This window comes from Verticillium dahliae, genomic scaffold (assembly GCF_000150675.1).
Source record: "Verticillium dahliae VdLs.17 supercont1.12 genomic scaffold, whole genome shotgun sequence".
In the NCBI taxonomy this organism is placed as follows: domain Eukaryota; kingdom Fungi; phylum Ascomycota; class Sordariomycetes; order Glomerellales; family Plectosphaerellaceae; genus Verticillium; species Verticillium dahliae.
The window spans coordinates 773,370-799,556 of record NW_009276943.1 but is presented as its reverse complement, the minus strand read 5'-3'; the positions used below and the strand labels follow the sequence as shown (position 1 = coordinate 799,556).

Sequence of the window (26,187 nt, the reverse complement as noted above, 5' to 3'; positions counted from 1 at the left end):
GTGTAGATCAGGGAGCTAAATAGGCTCCAGGGTTGAATGGGGAGGTTTGTATGGTGTTCATGAATCTCTTTGGTCTCGGCTTGACGGGACGCAAGGTGACTTCATCATTCTGCTGCAGGCCTGCAAAGCGGTGCCAATGCACCAAGCATCCCTTTTCGTTTGTTCACGGATTGTTGGGCAGGCACCACCCATTCAACTGATTCACTTTGGGCAGTTCGGCAAAAAGTCCTCCAAAGGTAAGGTACCTACCTACCTGCCTAGATACCTACCTAGGTAAGTAGGTAGGTACCTTAGACAAGTATTCTCTTGTTCTTACCAACCTTCGAGACGTTCTTCGACCCGGCCATCAAACAAAGCGCAGTTTTGTAACTACCCAGCTTGTTTTCTGCCCCTTCTACAAACGCCATTTCACTTCGCTGATCAAGGCAGACAGACTTATAACCCAGGACTTGAGATACAGCTTGGTCAGGTGGTTGTACTTTCCGAGATGGCATACAACTCAGCCCGTAGAAGGCAGCTACTACACACCTTTCTTGGGCTTGAGCAGCCCTGTGTCAGCGGCAACGTTTCTCCTATTGCTTATACGGACCCCCCCTTCATCGACCTGGACTACGTTGCCCAACATCTGGCTTTCGATCAGCAACAGTCCAACGCCAAGACGACCCACGTACCAGGCTTACCCAGCGAGCCTTTCAACCACACTCCTCCCACGACAAGCGATCCAAGCGAAGTAATGGCTCAGCAACTGCGAACCGAAGGGTTCGACCAGTTCAAGGGCCTGAAAGCTGGCGAGTTGTTTGCCATGAGCTTACCCTTCACACCTTGGGAGTTGGCCACGACATACCCTGCCATGTACATCGGGAAGGCGAACCGTCCAAGGGTATGGTTGGGTCTCAAGGAAGTTAGGAAGTTGCCTTGATGAAGTTCTAACACCAATCAGGCCGAACCCTATTTTGAGGACATTCTCGAGGGCAATACGTGGGACTTGTAAGCAAACAGTGCTTCTTCTACAATCTTGACATCAAAAGAGACTGACATTGAAAGCTTCTATCTTTACAACCCAAGATCCCTCGAAGAAGCTCCCAAGCTCTTCGTGCCCACCGTGCAGTTTGAGCACTTTCTTCGCATCGTCAACGCTCTTGCGGGGATTCGCCTGACCATACCACCAGGCGCGCCGGGGAGCAAGTTCCACCTCAAATTCGGCGAAGGCTGCAGTCCACGCCCCCGTTTTCTTGGCCGCTCTATTTGCGAGTCTGATTTCACTAATATTCGCCTCAAAACTCCTATTCATCATGACGACGATGTTGGCAAAGGCGTTTCTGAAGCCGTCATAGACGACCTCGTCCGCAAGCTCCATGTACTCAAGTTCGCTAAAAAGGAGGCAAAGAAGGAGAAGAATGCCAAGCGCCGCGAGGAAGCCAATATGCGGCGTCTGGACGGCATCCGGTCGGTCCAACGCATGCTTGGTCTTCGTCCCGTAGCTGGCGTCAGCGCGCGTCAGGTGGACATCGAGCAAGTCATCCCTCATGACCGCGAGCTGGATGCAGTCTTCGCGGCCGTTGATATTGAGGTTGCCGAGGAGTCCCACAGCGTCATTCTCGAGGTGGGCATTTCCATCCTTGATACGCGAGAGGTCGTCAACGTACCTCCTGGCATCAACGCCCAGAACTGGAGCTCTTTGATCGAATACCATCATCTTCTCGTGTACGAGACTCGATTTCAGCGCAACTACAAATACTGTCATGGCTGTCCTGATGCCTTCAATTTTGGGTGAGGCGTGTTACTTTGAATGCCGCGAACCTCGGCTGACCTTAGCAGAACAAGCGAAACTCCTCGACTTGGCGAGCTCACTGGACGAGTCCGCGCTCTCCTCGCACAGCATACAGCTGCCCCGGCATCCAATCCGATGCAGCGCAATCGCACTCTTATCCTCGTCGGGCATGACATTGCCGCTGACCTCAACTACCTCCAAGATATTGATGTCAACCCTGGCCAGCTTCCGGGATTCCTAGGCTGTGCCGACACAAAGGACATGCACCAGGCCTGGCGCAGCTGTCCATCGGGCTGCAACCTCGGCGCCGTCTGTGGTGACCTCGAGATCCCTACTCGCAACCTACATAATGCTGGAAACGACGCTGCGTACACGCTTCAGGCTATGCTTGCTTTGGCTGTCCGCGCTCGTATAGATGAACAGCAACTTGAAGATGGAGAGAATTCGGAGGCAGTCACTGATATGGCCGACAAGAGGGTTGACTTTGCTGAGAAATTTCACGAGGGCAGGAGTGAGAGATGGTGAAAGGGAGGTGATACCCTCGCGATGGCTTCTTATAGGTACTCATAGCTAACCGATCCGCTCTCTGATCGTACAATTGAGGGCAAATAACCCCAAAAAGCAAAGAAAACTCAGCAAATACAGGTCTATTTGGACTTGAGAAACTACGCAAAAGTTAGTAATAGAAGGGACAAACTTGACCAGATTGCAGCGCTTGTATTGCAACGAGAGAACTGGAAACTTACCTCAGCAGCTTGTTCGCTCGTGACCTCAGACACTTCACTTTGCGCCGAGTCGATCAGACCCAGTCGTCCTGTCCGCACACGCCACCACATCTCCCTCCGATCACCCCCAAACTCCCCCGCGAGCAACCTCGTCTTGAAGTCCTTGACGAAGTCGTTGTACATCGCAGGCTCCTCCATGTTAATGAGCTCCGTGCGCATGACGCCGAGCGCTTCGATGGCACGGTTATACTCCGCATCGCCAAAGCTGTCAGTGACGAGGCCGCGAATGACCTCGCCCATCTGGGATGCCGCCTCCTCAATCGCAGCAACGTCGGTTGCGCTCGTCAAGGCCTGCTTGAATTCGGGAACGGCATTGTCACGGGACACAAGACGGGCGCGTTTCGGGAGAGAGCCGAGAAGTGCATCGATGTCGAGGCCGGACAGAGGCTTGGCGGCATCGCGGTTGCGCTTGTTCTTTGCCTTGGGAGGAACTGCGAGCGTGTCAGTGGATGTGTCCAGTGGGGTTGGGGGGGAGGGCCACGGGTGCGCGAGCGTACCCTTCTTGACTTCGGCTGCCTTGATGAGAGCCTTCATGTCAGCCTTTGCCTTTGTGAGGAGATCTTCTGGTGGCTCGGCGTAGCGGAGGAGGACGCGAGGGATGGGCTCAATGTCGCCTGTCGGCTTGATGGCGCGATCGCGGACGACCTGGTTGATACGGTGGATGGCCGGGTTATAGGATTCGTCGATGGGGGCATATTCTGTGGGTTCTCCTCTGTCTTTTGCGTCAGATCTGTGGAAGTCATGGCATTCTGTTGCGAAGAGCTTACCCATCTTCGTCCTTCACAAACGTGTCCAGATCCATCGCGTCGACAAAGTCGCTCATGGCATCGTTCAGCTCGTCATCAGGGATCAGGCGATGTTTCGTCAGAGTTTGGCCGCTGACTGTGACCACGCGATCAAGGGGAGGGAACTGGTAGCTGCGGACGTCTTCGGCAAAAGGGAGAGGGACATCATAGAGGCACTCCAGGTCGGGTTCGATGCCAGGCGCCAGGAGGATGAGTTGCGGCTCCTTTCCATCCTTGAGGACAATGCGCGCGACAGCGTAGGAAGAGAGCTCGTAAAGGGCGTGGATGAGCGAGGATAGGGCGAGCTGCGACTTGTCGTCGTGCTTGCGGCTCACTGTGATACAGCTCTCGCCCATGCTGAGGAAGGGTTCAAACTGAGGCTGCTTGTCAGTACGTTCGGCGGCAATGGGTACTAATGAGATTTCGGCTCACTTTGTCGGCCGGGATGAAACCAACAATCTCGAACGCTTTGGTGGTCTCAATCTTGGTCATGTTCCACTCCGACTCGCTGATATGGACCGCAGTCCTGCCGTATTCGTAGCCCTTCGCCAAGGAGTCGAACTCGACGTCTCGCTTGCCACCGGGTGCATCCGGGTCGTTGACTTTGTATGAGCGAGCTTGTCGAATGGCGCCGAAGTTCAGCGATGACTCGACGCCTTCCATGCCCTCCCCTTCGGCGGCCTGTGAGGGGCCAGGCTCTGTCCTCAGCACCACGGTGGACGCGGGGGGTGGCCTGGTCAGTTTCGTCTTGAAGTAGCGCTCGACGTTGATAACCATGGGTGAGGGATGCTTGGGGTCTTTGACATCGCCGAGAGTCAACGGGCCGTCGTACGACTTGTAGGGCCTCACGGGTTTGAGGCGGGGCGTGTCCAGCTCGTCAATGGCTTCGGCGATGGTGGCCAGCTGGGCATCCTTGCATTTGGACACGAGGTCCTTGAGAAGGCGTTCATTCTCTTTCTTGAGGAAAGAGTTAGTGCCAGACTCGTCAGAGTGTGGTCGGGGCTGACTTGCCTTCAGACTTGGCTTGTCCTCTTCCTTGAATCCGTATTCCGCGTCGTCAAAATCCACACCCCTACGGCTGTCAGTCTGGAAACGGGGGTGTCATGGCTGGCATGCCTCACAGTACAATCAGCTCGATACCGTCGTGGTTGATCTTTTTCGTAATGTCTTCAAAGTCATCTCCATCAATGGGACCCGTGCCGTCAGTGATGAGATATATCTTTCGTGCATACTTCAGCGCCTTGGTGTATTTCTCCATCATGTCCACGGCAATGACGATGGCCGACACTGCATCTCCAGTGTGCGTTTCAGAGGGCACAATGACGTCCTGCAGCTCTTTGAGTGAGTTCATGGACATGGGGCCAATCTCCTGCAGTATAGAGATGTTCTCGTAGCCTTCCTCATCCTGGAGGAGGTGTCGCGTCTCGTCGGTCTTAAGACCGACAACACCAACGGTCCATGTTTTACGTGAGGCTGCAACGACGGTTGATATCTTGTCCCAGACATAGCGCATACTCCAGTCGAGGTCGGATTCGATGCGACCATTGTGGCAGTCGGCCATTGACGAGCCGAGGTCGACGATGAAGACAGTGGCCTGTTTGTCGGCCATGGCGAATGCGTGCGTGAAGGTTGCAAAAAGAAAATGGTGAAAAGAATGGCGAGAAATGCAGAGGGTATGAGTCCCAGCACCTATCGAAGAAAATGTCTATGACATGGAAGCATACAGCTGCAGGCAGCAAGTCGCCTGTACTGACCAGACGTTTTAGGCAGACAACGGGCTGGCTGGGGTGCGAGTGAGCTGAGTCTGAGTGATGAGATGGCCCCTGCGACACGTCTAGCGCAGCCCATGTCGCGCCTGTGTTCTGTGTTCAACACGGTGCCACGTGATCCGGCGTCGCGGGGAACCCAACAAAGAGTCCTCGACCATATTCAGTCCAGCAGCTCACTGTTCGACTTCGTAACTTCGGCACCAAAATTATTAAAGATTACATCGACAATGAACCAAATTGGCAAAAGAAATCGACCAGGACAAGATTCGAACTTGCGCCTCCGGAGAGATACCCTTAGCAGGGGTACGTGTTAACCACTCCACCACCTGGCCGGTTTGTTGAGTTGCGGCAATTTTGGGACACTCATGTTCTCCAATGCTCGATACGGCACTGTTGAGGTACCTAGGGACCCAAGTGATTTGCAGTGCAGAGCCCCCAGCCCAAGCATGGTAGGTGGGGGGCGGTCACAGTACCGAATCTGGGGAATCTCTGGGTCAGTCAGTCGGGATCAGAAGTAATCAAGTCCGACTCTTCCCACAATGTAGTTGACGCTTCGGATATTTCGTCATTCAGCCTCATGCACTGACTTCATGTCTCTTCATGGAAACACGCATTCCGGCACAAACCATCACCTGACGCACGGCGTGGTTCTGTTTGCGATGCAACTCGGAAAAGGCCACCTGCCAGTCACCGCCCGGAGCTGCTATTTGCTGAAATATGCATCTTCAAGGCCATGACAGATCGGCAGTCCAGCGACGGAGTGGGCCCATGAAACCCTAGCACCAGGGACTCAATGTTCTGAAGGCGGAGAAGAAGAGGACATGGTATGTTTGTGATGACATTTGTGACCATCTGCATGTCTGTCCATTCACAGAGCCGTCATTTGGCGTGAGGGATGATCTTCTAGCTATGACACAAAAGTCGGACAGCCCGAAACCGGCCATGTCTGGCAAGTGCCCTGCCACATGATCGCATTTAACAAGCAGGAAGGTTGGCCAGCTTGCCCTGCGCACCCTGGCAGTTGGCCGTGGTGGTGACCTTATAGCTGCTCGATCCCTTCGCGACTCCACGATATTCCTGGCACACCTTGCTGGAGGTACCACACGACCCAGACACAGTGGCAACATCATTAAAGTTCGAGTTGATGCCGACAAGCTCCGACTTCAGACCAGAGACCTTGACGTTCTTGACGACAACGTTGCGCGGGCCGCCGTTGTTGGAGCAGTCGCCGCAGCTGCGGTAGAGCCTGGCCGAGTCGACGACGGTGAAGCTGTCGACCGTGACAGTGCCGCGGCCGTTGTGTCTGATGATGTCGCCGGCACCGTTGCGGGCACCACCGCCCTTGACGAGGACATCACCGGTTCCGAGGGCAGCGATGGCATCTGTATGGGGTCGACAGGTCAGTCCGGCTGCCGAGAGGTAGAGGCAGACCAAAGGGCGCGGGCTCACCTTCACAAACATCGCGGAACCAGACGTTGGTCAATGTGCAGCTACCCTTGCAGCTCACGCCATAAACCTGTCGAGCACCGATGATGACCTGTCAAGGCGCAAGGCTTGTCAGCCTCTCATTTGGTAGTCTGCTTCATTTGTTCTGGGCTTACATTGCTAATGGAAGCGCCGTTCTCCAAGATGAAGACTGGCTCGTTGACACCGAGGTCGAGACCGAACTCACAGCTCCGACCGCGGTCGAACTCCTGGTTGTTGAAGTCCTTGGCGCCAGAAATGTAGGAAGGCCGGGGGAGAGAGATGATGTTGCCGGTCCGGGTGGGAATGTTCAGAGTCTGCGCGGAAACGAGGCTGGACATGCCAGCGGCGGCGACGGCAGTGGAGAACTTCATATTGACAAGGCAGTGACAGATCAGGAACAATCCACTCTAAAAAGCAGTTGATCAGGAAGTCGAGTACCGCCAGCCGCCTCCAGTTCTTGTCTATCCTTTTTTATATCCAAGAGGTTTCCGGAGTGGACTCCAGCTCCATCATGCCTGACACAATGCCGCGGAGTTCGAGGTACTAGACGACTCTCTTGACGCTGGAAGTCCGCTCAAGAACATGCCCCGATGCGAGATCGCCTCCGTCAATCACGGGCCACCATGCCCAGATTGGATGCGCTGCCCAGAATCATGGATCTCCATTGGCGGAGCATTATTCCATTGATCTACCTCGAACAAGCTACGGGGCCAACCGACCGGCCCCCCGAAGGAGCGAAGACGGTGTGTGCCTCTGAGGCCCTGGATCAAATCTGTCAGGCAGGGTCGTATCCTCGGCTAGAATGTAGATTGGTGGAACTGATCTTGATTGTTGCAATACGGAAACCCAGCTGTCAGATTTAAAAGCGCGCCCTATGCAGACATGGCACTGCATTCACTTGATCGGCAGTGAGCTTCCCATTCGAGCGGTACCTGGCCAAGCTGCGGGACATCGCTTCCCCAGATTACTGATGGACAAAAGGAGCACGCAAGATCCGTGTGTTAAACATAGGGCGGCGGCCGAGGCTTGAGATTCCTGAGCATTTCGATCAAGGCGATCCCTGATTTGACCTACCAAGGGGACTAGATGCCTGACCGAACCCCCCGCCCCCGCCACCTCCAGCCCTGGCTAGTCACTTTAGTCGTGGAGACGCCTCTTTCCGCGAATGGAGCATTCGGCGACGCCCTCAAATTGCCATGCTGTTGTGTCAACTGCTTCGGGGCTTGTTGAATGGGGTCTCGTTAGTTGCGCGGCTTCTGGGGGGGACTTTCCGCGGTCAACCAAGATTCTAGCGTTTCTGCGGTTTAAGCTTATCTAGCTTCATCGAAGCTTGTTTGCCAGTGCAGACCATGAATGTGCCCTGTCCTGGGGTTCTTGGGTTGTTCATCATGAAAGCGCGCCAAGCTTCCATCTTGCAGTCGCATGAACAAACAAGCCTTAGTTCAGCTCATCCCCACAGCACGCCTGTCAAGTAAGAGACCCTGCAACCCAAATTTCCGGAAAGGACCACTCCAAGCCAAGCTGTGCTGCCTGTGGCAAGTGGCAGCGAATCAATATGAGTTAGTCCGACGCAGTTTCGCCATGTATTAGTCCGTGGTATACGGTGTTGGAGGGGCGAGAGCCTTGCATTCGAGAGGTACCAAGGTGTGGTTTACCAAGTACTGGAACCTCGTATTCCCGACATCCCTGCGGATTCCCCTGCCACCCCGAAACCGAAACCGAAGCTTGCTCTTTCGGGCTACGTCGCCCCGACTTGCCTTACCTGGTTGCTCTGAGCTAATTAGTTCATGTACGGCCAGCGCGCGAGATGGCCAAGCTCGTCGAACTCGACCATTCTCTTTCGCGAGCCAGGCAATACGACAACGACAAGGTCCCTCACGTTCGTTGAACCACCCCTTTTTTGCCTCATACAGAGTACTCTCCCAACCGCGAACTATTGCAATAAGGGGTTTAAACTGACGGCAGCGCTACGAAATACTGCGAGTTAAGGCTCGCTTCCGCGCGAGCAGCAGGTGGGTGCCATTTTTTTCGGTCAGATGTATGGACAGGCCTGGGAAGTATTTCCATTGATCGACTGCGCGACCTTCTCCGCACCCGTTGAGGTGCGCGCGTTGCTTAAAAGGGACCACCACCTCTTCACCATGATTGCGGTTCCGCCGGGCAGCTGTGTGTCTTCACCAGGTAGCTTGTGACGCTACTGTATCAAAGAAGTAGCACTCATGGATGGAGCGGCGCAGCCTCTGGCGGCTGAAGAATGTAGATAAATAGACAAGCCTACTTATCAGCTAGATTGCGGCCTCTTTTGGTGTGAATGGTTTACTCATCGCGTGGGAAGTGAATCGTTTGAATCGATCAATGGCAGGGTTTTGGTCATTGACGCAAGCGCGGTTCCCGGCCATTGGGTGTTGGGTGTTCTGGATTCTGACCGCTCACTTATGGGCTGGTTTTGATGCATGCTGTTTGGTCTCGAAGTATTTGCCGTCACGCTCTCCTTTTTACTCACACTCGCCCCATCTACAATGAATTAATCATCAATTAAGAAGCGGGATCACCACGATGGAAATGGTGCGTTCCATCTGATATTTCTTCTTCGCTGCAATGGAGAAACTAACAGTCTCCAGGTCTAGTCTTCTTTGACCGGTCTCAAGCCTGGGAAGCGCGTGAGGCGAACCGAAGGTCGTGTAGGCACGCGTATGATGAGGAGAGCGACGTTTTCCTTGACCCGATCAAGAAGATGATCGTAACACATCCCGATGGACGGAGCCTGATGGCAGACCTCTTGACTCATTCGTTCATGAAGAAGGATCTCCTCGCATCAGACGCAAGTGGTTGAAGCGAGAATCACTCGGGGCGGCAATACTTCCAACACCACTTTGAAACCCCCAGCCGTTGACCGTGATAGATGGCTGAGGTTTGCATAGAGGACCAAGTGGCTCAGGTCGATTTCGGGGCGATGAATGGAGCGTACTGAGAACCAGGCTATCGGCATTGAACCCGACGACTGCCAGACCAGATTCAGCAAAAGTGGCTCTGGCAGGTACAAGAAAGAGGCCTGTGCCAGCGACGCCGCATGCCGCTACTGCATCACTGGGACGCTTCGAAAATACCACTTCAAGTATGGTCGCTCTCATAGGAGCTTAGCCGCGAGCTCTCTCTGTGGTTGATGTCCGACCATGGCCATTCTTGGACAAACGTCGGGATGACCCACACCGGTCCAAGACAGATAACCTTCTTGTGGCGCTGCTTGTAGTATATGGGAAGACAATTGGGATCAGGGGCGTGAGGCGAGCACAGCGCCAATGCGAAAGTGCTCGCCAGAGGTATATGCAGATAAAAAAAATTGTGCATTTTGGTTTATTACATACCAGGCCGAAAGTACCTCCTACATGAATGCGTCCGAGTATGGCATGATCACTTGTGTTGCCCCATCACCTAAAGTCGCTCGCTTCGCCTTGAAGAGATGATCGGGAAATGTGACTAGCGTCTACTGCCCAACTCCGCCTTCACGTCCTCCACTACGTGAGCCCTGATGATGTTCGTGTAGAGGTGTTCAGGTAAGTGAGTGATCCGAATGGCATGGCCTGCCCTGTGGCCGTGCCTTGTAGCCGCCCTGTGTCTGGCCTGCCTTACTAATTAGGCATGACCCGCAGCAGTGGGGACCTCAACTGCCGTGACGTATCGGACCATGGAGTGTTGACGACTACAACTTGCTCTCATGAGAACAGGTACTTTATCTTAAGCGCCTCATGTCATAGTCTTCTCTCTGCCTTCACACAACACAAGCTTACCAAAACAGTGCACCCTCGTTGCTTCTGTGTCGAAAATGGCGGGCTCCATCTTCTTTTCCCCGGCACCGTACCACATCATCTCGTAGGCGAGCCCCTGCTCGCAGTAACTCAGGAGTCTCACTGGCGCTAACGATCAACAGCTACGGCACGCTCCTAGGAACGACCTTCTTCCACGTAGGCGCCTGCTTAAGATCTGACGGCCGAGCTCTCTGCTGACCCTTCAGTCCTTCGTCAATGGCATCACCATGTTCCGCGTGCTCGAGCGCCCCTCATTCTCGGCCGCCCAGAATGCCCTCTTCCCCATCTACTTCGCCCTGCAGACGGCCCTCCCCGCCATCCTCGCCCTGACCTACCCCGGGAGCAGCAACCCGCTTGGCGTTGCCTCCGGCCTCGGCGGACTTCTCGACGAATCAAACTTCCGCGGCACCCTGCTGCCCATTGCCACGATCTTCGTCACCGCCGCCGTCAACCTGCTGGTGGTCCTGCCTGCGACGCAGAAGATCATGGCTGCCCGCTACGCCCAAGGTCTGACGCATGCCCCCTCACCCGCCTCTCCGCCCCGTGGGTGCAACGAGAAAGCAGACGACTGACAGCAGAACAGAGAAGAAGGACGGCAAGAAGAGCTACGATCCGGCGCCCCACTCGCAGGAGATGCAGGCGCTGAACAAGCGCTTCGGCAAGATGCACGGCATCTCGTCGCTGTTGAACCTGGGCACGTTCATCGCGACCATCGCCTACGGGTTCACGCTGGGATCGCGCCTCTCGTAGAGGCGGCTGCTCGGGACATGTCTCGCGACTGCCATCTGTGCCGAAGGAGCTGTGATATATATATATATATATATCTATATATATATATCTAGATATATGTGTCACGAGGGGGGGCGTGAGCCGCTTGTCATGGGACATTGAGAAATTTCATTGGTACTGTACACTATCTCTCTTTACTAAAACTGCTGAACCCTGCATAAAGAACTCCGTCCGTCGTCGCCTGTCGTTGATCATGTCCTCTCCGCTGCGCCTCACTCGCGTAACGCCATTTCTCAAAGGATCGAGCGTCCGAATTCCGTTTTGGAACTGGGCTTTCAGTTTTTTAGATTTTGATTTTTTTTGGTACGAGTCGCACATCTTAGTCCCGTGTGCTGGTATCTAAGCCGTCTTCTTGGCGATGCTCTGCGTCCGACGCAGCCTCTCGCGCGCAACGACCTCCTCCTGCATGCTGTCGCTGTAGGCGAACAGCTGTGCCTTGGCAGTCTCGAGGTCGATGACGCGCTGGGCCTTGAGCTGCTCAATGTCGCGATCGGCGCGCGGCTGGCGCGGCGCGGCCTCCTTGGCGCTGATGCTGCCCTGGATGGTCCAGCGGCCGGGGGCGCGGCGGAGGGCCTCGGTGAGGTCAATGTCGGACGGGGGCTTGGGGAACTGGCGATCCAGCGGGGGCGGGGCCGTGTAGGCCTTTGCGATTGAGGGGCGGTGGTCTGCGAGGGTGGGCGAGGTGGTGGTGGGCGAGGGGTCTGTGGACGAGGTCGAGCCCGACGTCGGTGTGAGGGGGGGGATGGTGACGGTGGTGGGCGGTGCTGCGGCCGAGGGCTGACTGTGGAAGTCGACGGACTGGGAGGATACGGTCATGTTTACGTTGGTGATGGTGTTCGATGGCTTCTGGCGATTGTGGTTCCTTTGCGGTTCCTTTGCGGTTCCTTTGCCGTTTGATTGATCGTGGGAAATGGTCGGTATGTGGTGAGGCACGGGGAGAAGTGAGGAAGAGGGTTTGCCTGGGAGCGAACTGCGTTATAGAAAAGGGCTGACAGCGAGAGGTATCGGAGCTATCGGAAGAAGTACAATCAAACTAGAAATGAAAGGTCAAAAGTCAAAGGCTGACGGGAAGAGGAACCAGGCAGGTAACTCGTGAACTTTAAGGGTTGGCAGGGTCAGCCGGGTTACTGTATGGCTTTGGCCCAGGCTCGCGTGGGGTGGTGGAGGTGAGGTGCTTGTGGTGTGACCAGGGACGCACAAGGTCGCCCGGCACCATTCCACAACCTCCCACAACTTCCGGACCTGGGCTCGGTGTGCCTTGGGTGGTCGAAAGTGAACCGTTACGTGAAGGGCTTGAGTACGAGGTCACCACTGAGACGGCAGGTGGGCGTTCCCCCACGCGGGGAAGGTGGCTCGCGCGTTGGGGATGCGGGTGAGAAGGCAGGGGCCAGTCAACGGTGAGCGTCGGTGAATCAGGGTGCGGGATTGGCAGGGGTCGTTGGTTGACCTTCTTGCCTGTGATGTTGGCCAGCCAGCCCTTTCTACCTACCTGCCTTGGTACCTACCAAGCTACCTACCAAGCTACCTACCAAGCTACCTACCAAGCTACCTAACTAGGTAAGGTAAGGTGAGGTAGGGAAGGTCATGTTCAGTTGCAAATGTGTCATGCCAATGACGAAGCAGAAGTCCAGTTGCTCGCTCCATGTTCACAAGGACCATGTAGTCACCCATGCCATGGGAGACTCCATAGCATGAACTCCCGACCATCTGGTGTTGAGGGGTAGGTTGAAGTACTGACCCGCTCTACCTAGCTCCCATGTGAGGTGCGGCATCATGGTCTACCAGAACTCAACCCATCGACTCGATCCCATGCATGTCATGAAGCATCGTAAAACAGAACTCATTGTCAATTTCTTGTCCCAAAACACCCAGGACCAGACGGCGAGGTGTACGTCGGCTGTAGATGGGGACCGCACCCGGAGAGAAAGCCGAACGGGGACCATCATGACGTGACTAATCCTGCTCACGCCTGCACGACACTCATCCACAATACATCTCACTAACACCAGCCTCGTTCTTACCATCTCATCCAAAACACACAACCGCCTTGCAAAATCCGCCATCATGTCTTCAAAGTACCTCAGCGGCGACAAGGCCGCCCTTCAGGAGTTCCTGAACAAGTTCGACGTGCGCGATTATCCCCTCCCCGTCTCACTCGATGACCTTGCTGACCTCATCCCCAGACGTTCCTCATCGATTGCGATGGTACGCCTCATAAAAGTCTCACGGCCCCTCTGATCACTCACCAATGAGGTTACAGGCGTTCTCTGGTCCGGCGATCACCTCTTTGACGGCGTCCCCGAGGCCATCGACTATCTTCACTCCCAAGGTCCGTCATTCCATGGGGCCGCTCCCCCCCTCTCCAGCTCCAGGGTCCAACATCGCAACTCACATGACGAGACGAGCAGGCAAGCGGACCATCTTCGTGACGAACAACTCGACCAAGTCCCGCGCCGACTACCACAAGAAGTTCCAGAAGCTCTCGATCAAGTGCACGCCCGAGGACGTCTTCGGCTCGGCCTACTCGGCGTCCATCTACATCTCGCGCATCCTGCGCCGGCCCGCCGACAAGCCCAAGGTCTTCGTGCTCGGCGAGTCGGGCATCGAGGACGAGCTGCGCGCCGAGAACGTGCCCTTTGTCGGCGGCACGGACCCGGGCCTGCGCCGCGACGTGACGCCCGCCGACTTTGCCGCCCTCGCCGACGGCTCGGCCCTCGACCCCGAGGTCGGCGTCGTGCTCGCGGGCCTCGACTTCCACGTCAACTACCTCAAGCTGGCGACGGCCTACCAGTACCTGCGCCGCGGCGCCGTCTTCCTCGCCACAAACTGCGACAGCACCCTGCCCATGAACGGCAGCTTCTTCCCCGGCGCCGGCAGCGTCGGCGTGCCCCTCGTCAACATGATCGGCAGGCAGCCCCTCGAGCTGGGCAAGCCGAGCCAGGCCATGATGGATGCCGTGACGGGGCGCTTCCACCTCGACCGCGCGAGGACGTGCATGATTGGCGACCGCCTCAACACGGACATCAAGTTTGGCATCGAGGGCAAGCTCGGCGGCACGCTGGCTGTGCTGACTGGCGTCAACACAAAGGCCGACTGGGAGGCCGAGGATGCCGTGGCCGTGCCGGCCTACTTCGTCGATGGCATCCGGGATCTCAGGATCGAGTGATTTGCTTTTTTTGTTTCACAACGAAAAAAGCCACGAGCAAGTGGAGATGATGCTTGATGCTTGGCTTGATGCTTGACGTTAGACATTAGAGCTATCTAGATGCATTCTACATAGATGCAAAACATGAGCGGACAGTCGACAAAGTATTCTCCAAGACGTATCGAGACGTATAAGCCGTAGTGTCGTGATGCCATTCATTCATCCATGCTTCCCTCACTTTTTGCCGTTGCGCTTCTCGGACGTGCTGTTCGCAGTCGGCGGTGGCGCCTTGTAACCCGAGAGAGACGTGGGCAGGAACATGGCGACGTTCTTCTGATAGTGCTTGTAGTCGACATACTTGCCGGTCGTGATGAGCTCGGTGAGCCAGGTAGAGCCCTGGAACAACAGGATCAGGGAGCCAGACCCGACGAAGGACCAGTTGAACAGGGTGCGCGAGGCGTAGCAGCTCCACTGGTACAGCATGAACCAGACGAGCTGCTCGGCGGCAAAGTTGGGGTGGCGGGAGTGGGCCCAGAGGCCCTTGGTCAGGAAGCCTCGGTCAAGGTCGGCCTGGGTGAAGCCGCCAGAGACCTGGGCGCTCTTCTGGTACTTGTGCTTGGCGGCGTGGAAGTCCCACTGCTGGCCGTCGCTGATGTACTCGGACAGGACGAGGGCCAGCATGATGCCGCAGTACGCCCAGTCGGAGGCGCCCACTTCCCTCTCGAACTGGGTGGTCAGGAGAATGACGTAGGCGGGAGCGCAGGAGAAGGCGAAGAGGAGGATGTTCTGGTAGATGGCGATGAAGACAATGCTGAAGATGAAGAAGACCCAGTGCGGGACGTATTTCTGTACGATTTCCCTGGGTTCAAGTCAGCAGGCGCTCGTTCTGCCTCGTCGCAGGGGCATGTACCATCGGTAGTCCTCGCTTCCGACATTGTAACCACCCTTGCGAGCATAGTTGAAGGTCAAACGGGCCTGTATCGAGCTCGTCAGTACTAGCTTCCATTAGGATCCAAGTCTCTTGTAACGTACACTCCACAGCGTAGTGGCTGAGCAGAGGAATTCAACCCTCGAGGCGTCGATACCGGCAAGCCTGGCCCAGACAGCCAGGTGAACGACGTAGAGGTTGGGCAGCAGACTCCACGCTCGGTCGACCTGGGAGTAGTTGCGGTTGATCTCGGCGGCGATGGCGAAAATGACGGACAATGCCAGAGAGGCAGCAAAGCCAGAGATCAGGGGGTTGGTCTCGGTGTAGAGCTGGCGCAGGCCGGCGGGACTGGCAATGTTTTCGAGGACCTGGTTCGGGAGTTCGAAGAGCTGGGGAATGAATGGCTTGACGGTGAGGGTCCAGTTGGCGCAGTCTTCGATGCGCTGGAGCGTCGGCAACGCCGCTGGAAACGCGGCAATAGTGGCGGGTACGTCCATTTTCGGTGGGCGTCGTGCTTCGTCGAGCTGTTGAGAGGAGACGATGTGAAGTGCGGAACAAGAATATCGCGATAGAGGCTACCGTCCTTCCGGCGGCAGCTGATGTAGTAGGAGAGCAGAACTGACAGACATCAGGCGAGGGAGGTACAATACGGGCGCCGCGTCATAGACTCAGGCTTGTCAGGTCCATGTCCTGGAGCAAGAACCCCTGCCGTTCAGTCCCGTTCAGGTTTAACGCGGGGACTCCCCCTGCAGCTTCCCGCAGACCATCTGATGTGGATCGTCGCGTTTGATAGGCTCCATGCTTAGATGTGCTTGATTGAGTGCTGACCCCATTCTCAACGTCTGCCGCAAATAATTCTTCAACCAGTCAGTACCTACCTATGAGAGAGGACTGAGATGGGGCCGGCAACACGCTACGCTGTCTTGTGTGCTTGAGAGTTTTGCAGCTTGGCTGAAGGAGCGTCATTGCAAGGCGTCTTTGTAGATCCGGAGCGTTGGTCTGCTCCCCGTGGTTTTGCAGGGGAGACGCGCCATGCCCTCGACGATTCGCTTGTCACGCCCAAGATACCACATCGGCTCTTGACACACGCAGACAGTCACCGTTGTTCGACCATCACAGGCTCTCGACTCCTTTTGAGATTGGCCGACTCATCATGCGGGTTCTTTGCGTGGCCGAGAAGCCGTCCATCTCCAAAGCCGTTACTGATCACCTGTCTGGCGGGCAATCACAGACTGTGAGAACCCCCTCCTCCACATCCATCCCATCCGGTCACCTCTCATCGTTCTGACAAGTCAATTCCCTACAGCGCAACACAAATGACCGGTTCACCAAGAACTACTGCTTTAGCTTTAATTTCGGCCCACCATGGAACCAGTGCGACGTCACCATGACAGCTGTCCGCGGCCATCTTCTCGGCATGGAGTTCACCCCTGCCAACAAGAACTGGCAGTACCCCCCTCCAGACTCGCTATTCCATGCGCCGATCGTAACGACTGTGGCTTCTGTAGGCGTCCTTTCCCTCCCAGTGTGAAGGCTAACATGCTGAGACCATCGTAGGACAAAAAGGCGGTTGCCGACAACATCGAGCAACAAGCACGCTACTGCGATCTCCTCATCATCTGGACGGATTGCGATCGCGAGGGCGAAAACATCGGACGAGAAATCGTTGGACTGGCAAAAAAAGGAAAGCCGACGATCCGCGTCAAACGAGCCAAGTTCAGCAACATTGAAAGAACGTATGTCTCTTGTCCATCAGAACTGCTTGCTGCATCGCCACGCTGACCCTCGAAAGTCATGTCATACAAGCGGCGAAGAACCTGGTGGATCTCGATGAACGTCAGGCAGATGCAGTGGACGCCCGAATGGAGTTGGACCTCCGGATCGGTTATGCCTTTACACGGTTCCTGACCACCAACCTGAGGAACCTCGGCGGACCACTTGTTGAAATGATAATTAGCTATGGTAGGTCATTCCACCCGAGTCCACCTTCAAGACGTCTCTTGCTGATGAACCCAGGATCCTGTCAATTTCCAACACTGGGCTTTGTCGTCGATCGATACTTCCGGGTTAAGAACTTCGTACCGGAGCAATTCTGGAGCATCCACGTCAACCACACCCAAGAGGGCAAAAAAGTCAAGTTTGCCTGGTCAAGAAACCGTCTCTTCGACCGCATGGCCGTCACCATCTTGTACGAGCGATGCATCCAGGCAAGAACAGCAAAAGTGACCAAGGTCCAGGAGAAGCCGACGCGCAAGTGGAAGCCTCTCCCGCTCACGACCGTCGAGCTGCAAAAGGCAGCTACACGTCTCCTGCGCATGAGCGGCCAGCAGGCCATGAGCGTCGCCGAGGACCTCTACAACAAGGGGTTCATCAGCTACCCGAGGACCGAGACGGATCGTTTCGACAAGGAGATCAACTTGCGGAACCTGGTGCAGAAACAGACGCAGTCCGACGCCTGGGGACAGTACGCCCAGGACCTTTTGAGCGGGAGCTTCAGTCAGCCCCGACAAGGCCGGCATGACGATAAAGCCCATCCGCCCATTCACCCCGTTACTTTTGCTTCGCCTTCTGTTCTGACCCATGACGCGAAACGGCTGTATGAATACATTGTACGTCGTTTTCTGGCCTGCTGCTCGGATGACGCAAAGGGTGTGTCGACGAACGTGGAGATTCTCTACGGTGAAGAGAGCTTTCACGCCCACGGGTTACATGTGCTGGAGAGAAACTATCTGGACGTGTTCGTCTACGAGAAATGGAATGACACGACGGAGCTGCCCAAGTTCAGAGTGGGCGAGGTCTTCCAGCCCACCGAGGCCATGCTGACCGATGGCAAAACCAGCCCGCCGAGCTATCTCACGGAAGCCGATCTCATCGCGCTGATGGATATCAACGGCATCGGCACGGACGCGACCATGGCCGAACACATCCAGAAGATCCAGGATCGGGAGTACGCAGCCCTCATCGACCAAACAGGCCCAGCGGCACAGGATGACGACGACGATGAGGTTGAGTCACCGCCGGCCAGAGGAGGGGCAAGAGGGGGCCGCAGCAGCCGTGGAGGCAGAGGCCGAGGCGGTCGTGGAGGACGCGGAGGGGCGTCATCCTCCGGCGGACGGGGTCGTCTCAAGGTGTTCGTGCCGACGAAACTGGGCATGGCACTCATTGTGGGATTCGATCGGATGGAGCTGGAGACCAGCCTCGGCAAGCCATTCCTGCGAAAGGAGATGGAGGCCCAGATGAAGGCCATATGCGAAGGTCGCGCTTCCAAGGCAGAGGTCCTTCAGCAGAACATCGGTCAGTATCGGCAGGTCTTCGCCCTCACGCAGGAGAAGATGAACACCCTCAAGGAGGTTTGTTTGCCCCCGCCCCTTCCCCTTCCCTTTCTGCTGCGGATCTTCCTGCCTCGCATGCTGACACACACACACAGGCCTGTCGTGAGTTCATCTTTGCGTGAGAGGTTGAGCACTAGCTTCCAGGGCTACACCCTCCTCCGGACCCTCCCCACGATGGCACAGAGTCACGGTTTTCGCCCAGAACGCATGTCGTTGAAATCGGCTCAACAGGTACCTCGGACCGACGCAAGTATGCACGCAATCGAACACAGTTTGAGGTATTTGTTGCCCTACTATCCCTACCACACCGAGGCAGGTAGGTGGGGGGTGTCGAGTTAATATATTGGGACGAAAGGCGCGCTGAAGCTGCGTCGTGGTCCATGTGAAGCCCCCCACCAATCCGTCAGGTCCGTCCGAGAGGTGCCTACCAAGGTGGGCGGGTTGAGCATGGCCGCTCGCGGGTGCGGGCAGGCAGCGAAGGAGGAGGGGGAGTGGGAGGGGAAGGGGGGCTTGCATCACCAAACCCACCCCGCCGGGACCCGACGGGAAGCTATTTTGCCGCCGCCCGCCATCGAACGGGAGACTTCGGAAGTCCGGCCCTCAACAGACCTGTCCCGAGATCCAACTCAAAAGATTCAACTCAAAAATGAAGGATTCCAAAAGGCCGCGGAAGAAAGAGGGGAAAGCAGCAATGGGGTAGTAGACTGCATCGGGCCACGACGGACGGACGAAAGGCGTGGTTTCAGCGCGTCATATCGAGTCGTCGGACCGGGAAACCTGTCGAGGCTTCACGACGCAGCGTTGCACAACGTGGGGTCGTGTCAGCGGGTGAATGGACTAAGGGCATGATATCGCGGGGGCGGCGATGCGATGCGAGGGGCGGGGCGCCAGGGCTTTGGATCTCCTCGTCTTGGTCATACAGCCTTGACGAAAACCTGGCGCCGAGCGACCTAGGCCCTCGCCCAAGAAGGGACACAATGAGAAATGCGGGCAGCCCTTGTTACCAAGAAAGTCGTCGCGACGCGCTACACGGGCAAGCCTCCAGTGTTGGTGCTTGTGGAATGGGGTCTAGTGCGCGGCAGGACGAGGTCAGGCGGATGAGGATCGCTCATTTAGACACTCTACAAGTCACATTGATGAGACGCAAAGGGACGTACAACTTGGCTAACGCCAGTGGGGTTTGTTACCTTTGTGCGGAGAGTGGTCCACGCGCGCCTTGCCTACACGCCACACTAACACGTACACACCATCATGCCGTCGCACCCTTCGGCTGTTTTTTTTCGAATACACCAATCGCAGAGCCCGCTCGACGGAACGTGATGGCTGCGCGCCTCGTCGGAGGATGAGAAAGTGTGGTGCAATGGAATTCTGCCAACTGCCAATGCGAGCATGAAGACCAGCGAGGCGCACTTCTCCTCCACTTCTTGTCGACATTATGCAACAGTTCTTCAGCGCATGTTTCTTCAAGAGGCGACGATACATGGTTGCCCATGGTGTCAGCCCGCGTTCGTACTGGACCGCCCGATTGAAGCAGATGCATCGCGCAGTCGAAACATTGCCGATGAGGGGCGAGGGAGAGAGGGGTTGGTACAGGTGGTGTGAATGTGGAAAGGGTAGGCCGGGGACCTGGGCTTGCTCCATCATCAGATGATACACACAGAAATGTACTGATCAAAAAACACCGAGGAAGAATGCTGGTGCCGATATCGTGATGAGTGATATCCCCCCCCCCCCCCCCTCTATCCGGGGGAATATGTTGGTAGTCCTCGGGTCATTGTGGCAGTCATACGTCGTCGTCGTCGTCTCTTATCTCCTCCGTAAGCATTGGGGGCAGGATGGGGGTGGACGCGGGTCGGTGGCTGGCGCATGGGGCTTCACTCTGCCTATCTGTGGGAGACACCCCCCCTCTCTCTCTTCTCAAACACACAAGTCACTGGACTGTGTCTGTACAAGTAACGACACTGTGCGCCCGGGATCGTAAAGCCACGCCCCCTAGGCGCGAAGAGATGTACACAGTGAGAATGGAACGGGGGCGTTCGGGCATTTGATGATCTGAAAGGGATGGAAATAGAGAGGGCCCAGTGACTCGTTCAGTCGTCCGGTCATCGCCAATCAGTCACCAGCCCTTTGTATGTACACAGCCACCCCGGTCGACGCGCGTGAATGGGGCGTTGGCTCTTGAATTTGTCCGGTTCTGGACCACTGGGTTCGTGTTGGTGACGATGACGCAGAGGCGGCGGCGTGTGGGAGTTCCTGCAGCAGAGATCCTGGGCCCAGTATCATCGTCATCGTACTCATCGTACTCGTGCTGATGAGGTTCAGTGACGATGCTGTCGTAAGTCTAGCATCAGGACGTCCGTTCTGGACGGCTTGGCACAACACCGGAGGAGGCACGCCGTGGCTGAACGTAAGGGTGCTTTTTAGGCCAAGCACGACTCGAGTCTGGTGTTGCGATTGGGTTTAAAGGTTCTGGCCACGAGGGAGTGAGGCTTGTCGGTACACTTGGGATGCAAGTGCCGATCAAGGGGTCTTTGGCGTTCGGTGTTTGACCAAAGGGCAATGCCATGACTTGTGACAAAGGATGGCCAAGTTTGCAGGCAACGGGTCGGGTTAGCCACGACTTGGGCCTACCTTGTGACCGCCAATCGAGCGATGACAAGCAAAGAGTCAACATCGCCTCATTCATCAACATGGCCAGTTATCTCTTCAGGCCTAGTTTAGGACTGGGTGAGCCAACAGAGGCATTAGGTGCCCGCTGATCGCGATCGTGAACACGCAAGGCGACATCGGCGCATCGTCCGCGGCCGCTGCGTGACGGGATAGATAGCTATCGTGAACGATGGCGCTTGGCTCCCTATCGACCCTCGTCCCGTCCTGCCCTAGCCCTAAGGACATTCAATCTTGTCTGCCCAGAGCCCTGGTATCCTGAATCGTCCATACGGCGGCTTTCGATACCAGCCAGCCGTAACGGACGGTATAGAACGGATCAGATTAATGCGGTCCAAGCTGTTCCCTGGCTGGGTTGTTTCACATGAGAACAAGTGGCAGCACGGGTAGCCATGGATCAAGAGAGGACACAATGATTTCGTGAGACGGCGCAATCTCCACGAAGAGCCAGGCGTCTGCGGAGGGGCAACTCAGGAGCTATTGCGGATCACATGGGGTACATCGGCCATCGGGGGAGAAGCCGGTGATCAGAGCGATGCCGGGATGAGACGACTTGACGGATCCATGGATTTGGGTCCGCAGTGCCAGCGCGGCCGGCTCCCGGTTTCCGCCGTGTTTGACAGAGGGACGAAGGCAGGGTTTGATTGTCTGGGTGATGATGCCCTCACGACCAAAGTGAAAATTTCAGGGGGTCGAAAGTGGCAGGGCATGATATGCTGGGCCGAGCGTCCTGGTATGAGCCGGATTGCTGGGATGGGAGATGGCTCATCTCGCTGTGGTATTTGTGGTTTCGTTTCCCCTATTTTCTGATGCCCCCTTTGCCTTTCCAAAATATCTTTTTGTGTGGGCGATTGGTGCACGTTTGAGTCATCCTGTCCGTGGCTAGTAGTACGCGGTCCACAGACTCCACGCTCCAGGGATACGCGTTGTCAGCTTTGGCGCCATGGGAAGGGGGGGAAAGGCAAGGCAAAAAGGGCAAGTCCAGCCAGCGTGGACACGGAAGCGCTTTGATACCGGAAGACAGCCGCGTACAAAGCAGATGGGGCCATATCCACAACAGCTTGTGATCTTTCGTGTTCAGAGGACGGGCTATTGAGCATGGCGTGCGCACAGAAAGAAAACAGAATTATTATTTTGACCATGGCGAAATTGCGTAAATCTCAGGATGGATGCTAGAAACCAGATTCCTGCAGACGCGAGCGCTCATAAGAGAAAAGTACTTAGGAAACAAGGAGGGAGAGAACATGGAAAGCGAGTTTGGTTGTTCACGTGCGATGACTCCCTCCAGGCAACTGTGCTGTTCTGATCCCTCCCTTCCAACTTTACTGTCTCAAGTGACGACCTTTGACACTGTATACAGCATCAATGTGTCTTGTGCCAGCGGGAAGCAGGGATGAACACTTTGGATACATCAGCCCCCATGACAGCTATAAGCACACCCTGTGTTTCCCTGTCGCGTTGGCCGCTTGGTGCATGTGCAGCGCCTCAGGCCGGGAAAGAGCTGCAGCCACCCCCTCTGACAGCCCAAACCAGAGCAGCTGGCTGCTGGGCGGGCCTTGCTTCGCTGTCGCTTCGGGGCTCCACGGCCCCAAAACTACCCGTAGCTGGGGAATGTGCAGCCTAGCATGTACTTGCCTACGCCAGCCGGGCAGGCATTCAGTGAGCAGTGGCCACGACAAGGCAGGAATCATGACCTCAGGCAAGCGGGAAGGTACCCACAAGCCGACCTGCGGGACCTGGATTGTCACTGCTGCAGCTACACTAGCTCAAGTACCTTTCCCCATACTGCCGTACCTCTCCTTCCCTTGTCCATAGGTACCTCGTCTTGGCTGGCATCTACAGGCACAACTGACGTACCCTCTCTCTCTCTACCTATCTCTCTTGTGTGCTGTATGTGCGCGCGCACTCGTCTCTCACCATGGCAATGGGCGATGGCTGTACATTAGAACCTCTCCCCCATTCCCGCTGCCCTCCCCTTCCCTCCTCCTCCCCCAACGCACAACCACATCACGAAAGAATAACACGAAATCGCATCGAGATTTTCTTGTTGCAGTCAAGGTCATTGCTTCAGCTCTGCTAGCTTGCCAGTCGTCGCTTTTCTTGCCACCCCTTTGCTTTGCTTCTCCACGCAAAGCATCAGCTTATCCCACTGCTTCGGACTGACTTGGTACGTCTCGTTGTTTCGCGCTCTGGTTGCTTTTGCGCCCCCCTGTGACTCAACCTGGCGACCACCACGACCGTTGCCCCTTTCTCTTTGCTTTCAAATACGCGTCGCATCGCATCACGACTCTGTTCCATCACTTGGTTTTCCGCAAACTAATCACTTTTGCTTGGTTAGGCTCGTCTCGAAGCAACCGGACCCCGATCCGACACCATGGCAACCACGGCAGCAGCTGCTCGCGATACCCCCCAGGCCTCCTTGAGCCGAGACAACTTGACTGTTGTAGCGGCTCGGAGTGTCCCGACTGTGACACGATCTCACACCCTCCCGACTCCTCCCAACTCCATCTCCCCGGCGCTGCCGCCTCACGGCCTCAAGGCCCAGCTGCAGAAGGCCAAGCTCGAGCCCATCGACTCGGACCTGGACCTGCACGACGCCCACGACGCCCGTCTTCGTGGTCGCAACGCCTCGCGCTCACCTCCCTACGATGCCACTGGCGCTATCAGCGCCCAGCTGCTGGCCAAGCACCACCTGCCCGAGATTCTGCTCAACCATGGTCCCCTGGCCATCCGCCACATCATGGGCTACCTGACCACCTCGGTCCCAGGCTTCGCCGGCGTTCCCCCGACCAAGGCTCGCAGGCTTGTCGTCGGTGCGCTCGAGGGACGAGGCGGCGAGGGCGGTGGTCCTGATGGCGACGTCGAGTTTGAGAAGGTTGGCTGGGGACGCTGGGACGCCCGTCGTCGCGGCCACCCTTCGCGCAGGACGTCGCCACCCGCAGACAACGATCACGTCTCGGGCATTCCCATCAACAAGAGCAGTGCTGGTGGCAGGGGGGTCGATCGCTCGCGCCTCCACGCCGCGTCCTCCGAGACAGCCGGCTCTATGGTTTTCTCCCACGATGACCACGACCCGATGATGATGATGGAAGACGAAGCTGACAAAATGTCGCTCGATGGCTCGGCTTCAGCCTCGTGCTCTGAGGCTCCTGACGACGACATGATCATGAACGATGACCCCGAAGACGTGACCGATGACGAAGACTGGGCAGCGGTGGGTGCCGCCGCCCTACGCGCTGACTCATATGCCACTCCGGCAGGTCGCAGTTTTCTGAATTCCGTCCACGCCTCAGGAGGCCTACGATCCGTCTCAAACGGTATGGCGCGGTCGCCCCAGCCGCTCAACCTTGACTTTTCGGCGCTAGGAGCCACGTCGGACGCACAGGAGCGTGACGCCGTGGAGGCTCTTCTCCGCCTGGGTTCTCTGTAATATCATTTTTCTGCATAGCATGGCGTTTTTGGGGGGGTAGGGGGAACGCGGTGCGCCTCGCATCATAACAAATGGAGGGAACGGCATGTTTTCTCCCGTTTTGGGACGGGCGGTTGGCTGGGCCAAGGATACCGTGTTACGACTTGCCTCCGATCGATCGGGCCGGCGTGTCTTTGATCATTTCCCCCCTTTTTTGCACAGGTCGGGATCTTCTGGGGTCTATTGAGAGACGCAAGATGATGCAAGGAGGATACTTGCCCTGCAGTGGCACAAAAGTATGCGGGCCCAAGGACAGACACGGCATTCATCACATGGACAATCATCCGTCAACGACCACTTTTGGACGGATGACTTTTGGAACTATCGGGTTTCGGAACTTCCATTGCATATCGATCAACACGCACCTCACCGCTGAGCCACACCTTGCTTCGATGCATGAAGCAGTGGCTATTTATTCCGGCTCAAGTTGGGTGCGTTTCATTTCGGCCATAACACGACATCGGCCTTCTGATGAGTAATGCGATGCTCATGGCAAAGGGCATGGATATCGGCTGGCCTTTACCATTTACACCTCATACCATCTTACGACGTTCCGCGTATACGCTTTCTGGAACATACCTGGGCATTACTTCACTTCTTTGGCACATCTCCACTTCAACAAGCCTGTGGAGAGAAGAACACATCGGCACTACCACGCAATGCCTGCCACTGCACTGGCACCATCGTTGTTGGACATTCTTCTTTTAATTTCTTTTTAATTCTTCCTGGGGCTAGCCCAGGAAAACAACGGGATGCTGCCTTTCGAATGGCATGCTTGGGTGGGCAACACATCAGCTGTGGTTGCACAGGATTCATCGATGGACAGGCTTAGGATCTCAGGCACTTCTGTGCAGGGCGGGAAGCGGAAGGGCTATGCAACGTGGCTCGCTGGCATTCTCAAGACGACAGCTTGAGCATGGGGACCCGGGCCTGACGAGGAGGGTGGAAAGAGAGCAAAGACGGTTTTGAGTAGGCGACTGCAAGAGCAACTGCGGAGACTTTGGTGACTACGGCACGACTCGTACCTGGTGCTTCATAGTTTGCAGATTGAAATCAATCACTTCTCGTCCTCAATTCTGCGTGCCACATGAAAGGAGCACGACGTGATCGCGCGGGACTGATTCGATTGTGCTCCGTTGCGTAGGCTTTAGTGCAGGGACGAGCCACTGGTTTCCATTCAGGTATGATCACAAGTTGCCTTCTGCGTGGTTCGAACATCCCTCGGTCATGGCAGTCTGCCAGCCGACAATACATGTATGAAAGGCAGAAAATTCTTGCCGCATGTCCAAGAATGAGTTGGACTGCTCCTCGAGGTCCTGCGCTGAATCGGTTGCTTGGTGGCCGGAGTTTGCTGTTTCCCGTGGCGGGTGACGTCCGTCATGTAGCCTTTGCCGTCGCTTTATAGTCCTGTTCGTAGAACAATAAACAGTTCGAGGCGCCATTGATCAGATTATCCACACAGGAGAAGGCACAA

The 26,187-nt window shown here is 56.2% G+C and overlaps 10 protein-coding genes and 1 non-coding gene across 11 annotated transcripts; 6 read left to right on the top strand and 5 right to left on the bottom strand.

The window, feature by feature from the left end:
- Positions 1 to 487: 487 nt before the first annotated feature.
- On the top strand, positions 488 to 2,296 carry VDAG_06525 (QDE-2-interacting protein; the record flags this gene model as incomplete). The annotated part of the gene is made up of 4 exons (XM_009658903.1): positions 488 to 880; positions 941 to 987; positions 1,045 to 1,770; positions 1,819 to 2,296. 4 exons carry the CDS (start codon positions 488 to 490, stop codon positions 2,294 to 2,296), a joined length of 1,644 nt encoding a protein of 547 aa, XP_009657198.1.
- Positions 2,297 to 2,418: 122 nt separating this feature from the next.
- VDAG_06524 (Ku80) lies at positions 2,419 to 4,950 on the bottom strand (the record flags this gene model as incomplete). The annotated part of the gene is made up of 6 exons (XM_009658902.1): positions 2,419 to 2,436; positions 2,518 to 2,987; positions 3,054 to 3,268; positions 3,324 to 3,715; positions 3,774 to 4,376; positions 4,468 to 4,950. 6 exons carry the CDS (start codon positions 4,948 to 4,950, stop codon positions 2,419 to 2,421), a joined length of 2,181 nt encoding a protein of 726 aa, XP_009657197.1.
- A 411-nt stretch (positions 4,951 to 5,361) lies between these two features.
- On the bottom strand, positions 5,362 to 5,442 carry VDAG_20177. Its single transcript has one exon. It is a non-coding gene; the product is annotated as a tRNA-Ser (tRNA).
- A 643-nt stretch (positions 5,443 to 6,085) lies between these two features.
- Positions 6,086 to 6,948, bottom strand: VDAG_06523 (pectate lyase A; the record flags this gene model as incomplete). The annotated part of the gene is made up of 3 exons (XM_009658901.1): positions 6,086 to 6,492; positions 6,560 to 6,647; positions 6,712 to 6,948. 3 exons carry the CDS (start codon positions 6,946 to 6,948, stop codon positions 6,086 to 6,088), a joined length of 732 nt encoding a protein of 243 aa, XP_009657196.1.
- Positions 6,949 to 10,610: 3,662 nt separating this feature from the next.
- On the top strand, positions 10,611 to 11,133 carry VDAG_06522 (uncharacterized protein; the record flags this gene model as incomplete). Its single annotated transcript, XM_009658900.1, has 2 exons — positions 10,611 to 10,926; positions 10,967 to 11,133. 2 exons carry the CDS (start codon positions 10,611 to 10,613, stop codon positions 11,131 to 11,133), a joined length of 483 nt encoding a protein of 160 aa, XP_009657195.1.
- Positions 11,134 to 11,260: 127 nt separating this feature from the next.
- On the bottom strand, positions 11,261 to 11,988 carry VDAG_06521 (uncharacterized protein; the record flags this gene model as incomplete). Its single annotated transcript, XM_009658899.1, has 1 exon — positions 11,261 to 11,988. The coding sequence occupies one exon, from the start codon at positions 11,986 to 11,988 to the stop codon at positions 11,512 to 11,514; it is 477 nt and encodes a 158-aa protein (XP_009657194.1). The 3' UTR covers positions 11,261 to 11,511.
- A 1,248-nt stretch (positions 11,989 to 13,236) lies between these two features.
- VDAG_06520 (4-nitrophenylphosphatase) lies at positions 13,237 to 14,338 on the top strand (the record flags this gene model as incomplete). Its single annotated transcript, XM_009658898.1, has 4 exons — positions 13,237 to 13,299; positions 13,356 to 13,377; positions 13,433 to 13,501; positions 13,581 to 14,338. 4 exons carry the CDS (start codon positions 13,237 to 13,239, stop codon positions 14,336 to 14,338), a joined length of 912 nt encoding a protein of 303 aa, XP_009657193.1.
- Positions 14,339 to 14,551: 213 nt separating this feature from the next.
- On the bottom strand, positions 14,552 to 15,742 carry VDAG_06519 (uncharacterized protein; the record flags this gene model as incomplete). Its single annotated transcript, XM_009658897.1, has 3 exons — positions 14,552 to 15,176; positions 15,228 to 15,292; positions 15,350 to 15,742. The coding sequence occupies 3 exons, from the start codon at positions 15,740 to 15,742 to the stop codon at positions 14,552 to 14,554; spliced, it is 1,083 nt and encodes a 360-aa protein (XP_009657192.1).
- A 656-nt stretch (positions 15,743 to 16,398) lies between these two features.
- On the top strand, positions 16,399 to 18,916 carry VDAG_06518 (DNA topoisomerase; the record flags this gene model as incomplete). The annotated part of the gene is made up of 5 exons (XM_009658896.1): positions 16,399 to 16,479; positions 16,552 to 16,749; positions 16,803 to 16,981; positions 17,038 to 17,207; positions 17,262 to 18,916. 5 exons carry the CDS (start codon positions 16,399 to 16,401, stop codon positions 18,914 to 18,916), a joined length of 2,283 nt encoding a protein of 760 aa, XP_009657191.1.
- Positions 18,917 to 23,618: 4,702 nt separating this feature from the next.
- Positions 23,619 to 24,674, top strand: VDAG_06517 (uncharacterized protein; the record flags this gene model as incomplete). Its single annotated transcript, XM_009658895.1, has 1 exon — positions 23,619 to 24,674. One exon carries the CDS (start codon positions 23,619 to 23,621, stop codon positions 24,672 to 24,674), a length of 1,056 nt encoding a protein of 351 aa, XP_009657190.1.
- A 278-nt stretch (positions 24,675 to 24,952) lies between these two features.
- VDAG_06516 (uncharacterized protein) lies at positions 24,953 to 25,785 on the top strand. Its single transcript, XM_009658894.1, has one exon. It carries the CDS (start codon positions 25,192 to 25,194, stop codon positions 25,543 to 25,545), a length of 354 nt encoding a protein of 117 aa, XP_009657189.1. The 5' UTR covers positions 24,953 to 25,191; the 3' UTR covers positions 25,546 to 25,785.
- The last annotated feature ends 402 nt before the right edge of the window (positions 25,786 to 26,187 follow it).

Coding starts and splice junctions, on each gene's coding strand:
- VDAG_06516 (XM_009658894.1), top strand. CDS start 25,192: ATGCGATGCTCATGGCAAAGGGCATGGATATCGGCTGGCCTTTACCAT.